The sequence below is a fragment of the Triticum aestivum genome, chromosome 3D (assembly GCF_018294505.1).
Source record: "Triticum aestivum cultivar Chinese Spring chromosome 3D, IWGSC CS RefSeq v2.1, whole genome shotgun sequence".
NCBI classification, from domain to species: Eukaryota; Viridiplantae; Streptophyta; class Magnoliopsida; order Poales; family Poaceae; genus Triticum; species Triticum aestivum.
In genome coordinates, this window is record NC_057802.1 from 116,183,580 (window position 1) to 116,189,795 (window position 6,216).

Genomic DNA, 6,216 nt, shown 5'->3' on the forward strand with positions numbered 1-6,216 from the left:
AGTCATGGGGTGCAGACTTATAGTGTGGCGGGGTTTGGAAGTTGTTGATGGAAGAGGTACCGGGAGAAAGGGGGGCAGATGGGATGAGGGGTCCGGGAAAGAAGGTGGCTGCAAGAAGCTTGGGGCGACGAGGTAGAGTGTGTGTGTGCGGGGCCACGGACGCGTGGCACGGGAGTAAGGCGGCTAAAGCGTGCATTGGAAACAGTATGTCTAATTATAATACTTCCCCTTTTAAAAATGTTGGCTTTATGCTTATGGTATGTACCAATGGGAAAGAGTTGAACTTCCATTTTTTTTACTTTACAAAGTTTTGAGTAGAAAACATTCCTTATAACCAATTTTTTTTATGTTTTCTTGAAGCAGACAACTTAATTCGTGCCCATCGAGAAAACAACCTCCTCAAGTTGTGTGTCGGGGAAAATAAGATGGAGTTTCACCGTAGATTCTATCAGCTCCTCAGGGCAACGAGGTTAGGGTTTCTTGTTGTGCATACTCGACGACGAGATTTGGGGTTAGTTTCTTCAGATCGATTTAAGGGTCCAATGACTACGACTGCAGCTCCAGGGCGTTGGTCCTTTATCAGCACATCCATGAAGACTTCCCGACTCTCATCAACAAAGTTAGACCGACTCTAGTACGGGAGAGACAACAGCGCTTTGACGGTTCGTGGCGGCGGCGGCGGTCATTCGGTGGTCTAGAGACTTTGAGGTAACTTATTATGTTTGATATGTTTTGTACTTCTATTGTACTCCCTCCGTTCCTTTTTACTCTGCATATAAGATTTGGGTCGATTCAAACCTTACAAACTTAGACCAAATTTTCTATAAAAAATATCAACATCTACAATACCAAATATACATAATATGAAACTACATTCCATAATGAATCTAAAAATATTCCTTTCGCCTTGTAAATGTTGATAATTTTTTTATAAGATTTTTTTTCGATAAAGGGCGTTTCTATAAGTATGGACAAGATAGAGATACTTTGACTTCGATAAAAGTATATGCAGATTAAAAAGAAACGGAGGGGTACCTTTATAATAGATTGGGTCCTTTTTGAAAGAAAGAAAAAACACATTGATTCACCTACATTTGTGTTTTTAGATGGCTCTCCGCAGGGTTCATAACTACGAAAACAACCCCCTGGTCCTTGCTGCCGGGAGTTCAGACAGTTTTCGGATTTAAGACAATAACACGCAACTTATTCATCAATCGAATGAATAACTCAACAATCACCTGGCCTCTCATGAGCGTTGGAAGAGGGACAACAATTCAACAAAAGACCGGCTCAAGCATGGGCAGGCCAACATAGAATCTAGATCTGAATCTAAATACACACGTACCACGACTATCAAATTTATGAGCACAATACGGGGGGCGGCAGTACCTGCTACCAGTAGCGTACTACTCCTATGTGGGAGTTGATGGTGATGTGCGTCTGGATTCCACCTACATTTGTTTGTGATTAGGTGTCCGGCCGACAGTGCTGATAACTACGAAAACCATCGCGCGTGGTCCTTTCCGCAGCATGGAGCCGAGGCCGTTTTTTCCAATAAACTAACACGCAACCGCAAGTTATTCATCCACCACAAGTTATCTGTGGAGATCTTTGTTTCCTTTCTTTTCCTTAGATTAGAAGAGAATGATTATCTGCGTGCCCCACTGTTGCTGATTCATTGTTCCGTTCTAGTGGAACTTGGGGCTGGAGAGGTGTGTTTCCAGCTGTTTTTGGCCCCTCCCGGGTCGTGTGATCGTCGCACCCTGTATTTTTCCGGGTTATTATTGTAGAACAGTAGTACTAACTAGTGGACAATTCGAGCCCGCCCAAAAGTCCCATAATTCCACCTACCTACTCGCCACTTTGTTTTGCCGTTATACGGCACTCACAAAGCTGAATATTCCTTTAGAATACAAAGTGCATTTGTTTATACGACGAGATAGATATTGTTGTACTATTTTCTTTTAAAAATATATATAATACTCGTATTTCTCAGCTATCTGATGAAGGATGTTCCCCTTAAATTCTCAGCCTTCACGGGGACACAACCGTGCACGCACCATGCCTACCTCCTCTGCTCCCCGCCTCTTCCTCCTCTGCTTCTTCGCTCTGCTCTCCCACTCCCACTTCTCCGCCGCTAGGCCGCACCACCTCCGCCTCTCGGCCGAGGACGTCGCCACGGTCGAGGCGGCGCTGCCGGCTCGCCACCTCGCCAAGGCCAAGACCACCTTCTTCGAGGTCAACCGGCCGCTGCACCCGCCGCGGGGGAGCTCGGGACCCTGCTCCACGCTCCTCCTCTCCCAGTCCTTCGCGCTCACCCTCAACAAGCCGCCGGTCACCGCCGCCTACTCGCCGCCCTCCTGCCTGAGCGGCGCGGAGGACGTCTCCCTCGCCGTCCTCGAGTGGCGCGCCGACTGCCACGGCGTCCAGTACGACCGCATCTTTGGCGTCTGGCTCGGCGGGGCGGAGCTCCTCCGCGGCAGCACCGCCGAGCCGCGCCCGGGCGGCGTCACGTGGTCCGTGCACAAGGACGTCACCAAGTACGCCTCCCTCCTCGCGGCCGGCAACTCCACGCTCGCGGTCTACCTCGGCAACCTCATCGACGACACCTACAACGGCGTCTACTACGCGAACCTCACGCTTCACCTCTACTTCCGGGGCAAGGCCCAGCTGACGTCGGAAGCGTCGACGCCCGCCCACCTGATCGTCCCCGTCTCGAGAAGCCTCCCTCTCGACGATGGGCTTTGGTTCGTGGTCCAGAACAAGACCGACGTCGAGTCCACGCGCGTCGCCGTGCCGGCCAACGCTTACCGCGCGGTGCTCGAGGTCTACGTCTCGTCCCACTACTCCGACGAGTTCTGGTACATGAACACGCCGGACCAGAACGGGCCGTTCCGCGAGGTCACTGTCCGGCTCGACGGCGACGTCGTCGGTGCCGTGTGGCCGTTCCCGGTGATCTACACCGGCGGCATCAACCCCCTCATCTGGCGCCCAATCACCAGCATTGGCTCGTTCAATCTGCCCACCTACGACATCGAGCTCACGCCGTTCTTGGGGAAGCTGCTGGACGGCAAGGAGCACGAGGTCGGGTTCGCGGTGACCAACGCGCAGAACTCGTGGTACGTGAACGGCAACCTCCACCTCTGGCTCGACCCCAAGAGCTCCACGACCACCGGCGGCCTCATCTCCTACGACGCGCCGAAGCTGTCGGGGAGCATCACATCGCACTCCGTGGACGGCATCGACGGGGAGTACCGCGCGACGGCGAGCCGCAACATCTCGATCACGGGGTGGGTAAGCTCGTCGCGCGGCAACATCACCACCACGTTCGCCCAGCGGCTCAGCTTCGCGAACTCGAACGTGGTGAGCAACAAGGGCAGCTCGCAGGTGATCAACCAGACCACCGACGCTCACGCCGACGTCGGCGGCGGCGCGTACGCGCAGCAGGTGCACCAGAGCTTCCCGCTCTACATCTTCCAGGGCGGCGACGGCAGCGGCACCTCCTCGCAGCGGCTGAAGCGGCGCGTGGAGATCGGGTTCGTGGAGTCCCGCGCGGGCGCCGGCGGGGCGGGGACGAGCACGCTGCGCAACGAGCAGGTGGCGGAGGCGGAGGTGGTGCTCCGGGACGACCAGGTGGCCGGCGCGTCGTGGCGGATGCACCAGGTGTACAACTACGGCGCCAGCAACGGCGGCTGCTACTTGAGGAACGTGACCAGCGTCGGCTACGACGTGCTTTTCGACCATGACGTGGCGTCGTGCGCCGGGACGCGCCGACGTTGACGGCTGTCGGCCGGCGCCCGCCTACGTGGTAGATGGCCGGGATAACGGCCAGGAAGGGACCTGGTGTAAACTGTAATGGGAACAGAAGTGGGCCCTAATAGTTTCGTACTACTATAGTCTTTGCGTTGTGATGGGTCGTCTCGTGTCCTTAGCTCTGAATAAGAAAGGAGTGACGTGATGTATATGTAACCAAAATATAAAGACGAACATGGTTATGCGCATTTAGGCCAAAACTCCTACGCGGCGTACAATTTGGTTTGCGTGTCTGTTCGAATCAAAACGAATAGAAACGTACGCCGCATATTAGAGTTGACTGAAGTCAAACTTTATAAAGTTTTGACCAAATTTATAAAATATATATATAAATATAAATATTTAGCATAACAAATCTATATGATGTGGAAGTCATTCAACAACGAATATAATGGTATTAATTTGTTATTGTATATGTTAATATTTTTGCCTATAAACTTTGTTAAAGTTTGTAAAGCTTGACTTTGAGCAAAACTAATATGCGAAGTAAATAAAAACGGAGGGAGTACTTACATTGCGTTTCTTTGGTGTCCGTCCAAACACATTTTCAGTTCAAATTTGTGTCAGATTTGCGTCCACGAGTCCGCTAGGTGTTCGCCTTGGGATCGTGCTTTGACCATCCAACGTGTTCGGATATGGGTTCGAAACGATGAACGTTCAAACATGGACGTGTTAACATGGGAAGGCTTGACAAAAAGAAAAAGCGGAGCGGGGAACCACCTTTTTTTTATAGAATTTTTTTTAATTTTGAAAACAACCATAGCTCTTTTTAGATATAATACGCATATATAGGAGAGAAGATTGCATCCGGAATCGTGTCTATTTTATACTTTTTTTACACGAATCCGAAATTGTGTCTATTTTAGAGTGTGCAATACTTATAGCACATCTAAATGTGTTTTAGCAAACAGTTTGACTAATTCACATCTAGATGTTTTTTAAGGATGTCATATCTAAGTTCTTACAAATATATAATGCAGCAACAAAAAACAAAAAAATAAAACAAAAAAATAAACCACGAACTGAATGGACAACAGCTTAGACGTGACATAACTATGTCACATCTTGATGTGTCCTAGACAGACCCTTTAGCAAAACTGTATTTTATATTTTGTCGGGAATCCGATATCGTGTCTCAGCGGATCTGATTCTCTTCAAACTTGGTATCCAAACAATCCGTCTATAAATAAAGGAGATAACCTGACGTGCTGTTACACCGTAGAACAGAATAGGCTGCGGGGATTTGTGCAAGCAAACAATAAATCCACAACCACGCATAGAGGCTTGCGGGGGGATTCGGGGAAGCAAGCTCTTGAAGGAGAGATGGGGGAGATCCATCGAGGCAGCAGATGGGGGAGAAAGGCCGCCGTCGCCGGCGCCCATCACAGAAAAGAGCGGCGCGATGAGACGGAGGCGCAGAGGGTAGAGCGGCTGCAGCTGCAGGCAACTCTGGCGTTTGTGAAGGCGGCGCACGCGGACACCATGCTTTACCTTGACATGGAGGAGTACCGGAGGGCGGGCAAGCTCCACACTTACGACGAGGCCAAGGAGTGGTAGAAGCGTCTCGCCAGGGTCGCCAAACTCTACCCGCCTCCCAAGCACATCATGGAAAAGATCAGTGAATATACCAAGTACCTCGAGGAAGACGAGGACGACTTCAGGATAGGCCTTTGTCAATTGATCGAGGTGAAATCAGATTTCGAGAAATCCTTTTAGTGAGCGACGCTCCGCGCGGAGTGGTGTTCGTCCTTCTCTTGGCATCGTGGTTCGTATTTGTCGTGCGGTTGTTTTTTACGCGTGATTGTATGTATGGTACACTCTTGTCGTATTTGCGCTGTTTATGTTAGAAGGGAGAGAGGGATTTGGTGGAATAGTTGTTGTATTGCTTGAGCCTCGTGGGCATATATATAGAAGTACAATGATCTACTTAGAGCACAAGACAAGGCAGAACAAATCCTAGTCTATCTCGTCTTTCCTAATACAATCACGTTACTCAACATCCCCCGCAGTCACAACGGTAGCGACGCAGACGGTGAGACTGGAGAAGAATCCGAAGGCAAGCCGACGGACCCCCCCCCCCCCCACAGTCGTAACGGTCGACATCGCAGAGTCGTGGCTGGAGTGGAAACCGACGAGGTTGCTCAAGCAAGGCGGTAGCCCTTTGTGCCGTTTGTCGAGGTAGCCGAGAGCGTATGGTGGTGGAGCCGTGGTCGAGGTAGCCGTGCGAAGAATGCCGTGGTCGATGTCGAGTCGGGGAAGCCGGTGTCGAGGAAGTCGCCGTGGAGCCACGGGCGCAAGGGGCGCCGAGTTAGTCATAGGCACAGTAGTGTCGAAGTAGTGGTGCGCCGGGGAGAAGACGTTGTTGACGACACGTCGTGCCGGAGTTGCCAAGCCCGAGGACAT

General features: G+C 51.1%; 1 protein-coding gene across 1 annotated transcript; it reads left to right on the top strand.

Annotated features, from left to right (window-relative positions):
* Window positions 1-1,995: 1,995 nt before the first annotated feature.
* Window positions 1,996-4,013, top strand: LOC123077771 (peptide-N4-(N-acetyl-beta-glucosaminyl)asparagine amidase A). Its single transcript, XM_044500097.1, has one exon. The coding sequence runs from the start codon at window positions 2,011-2,013 to the stop codon at window positions 3,778-3,780; it is 1,770 nt and encodes a 589-aa protein (XP_044356032.1). The 5' UTR covers window positions 1,996-2,010; the 3' UTR covers window positions 3,781-4,013.
* The last annotated feature ends 2,203 nt before the right edge of the window (window positions 4,014-6,216 follow it).

Excerpts from the sequence above, each read along its gene's own strand:
- LOC123077771 (XM_044500097.1), top strand. The coding sequence starts at position 2,011 with ATGTTCCCCTTAAATTCTCAGCCTTCACGGGGACACAACCGTGCACGC.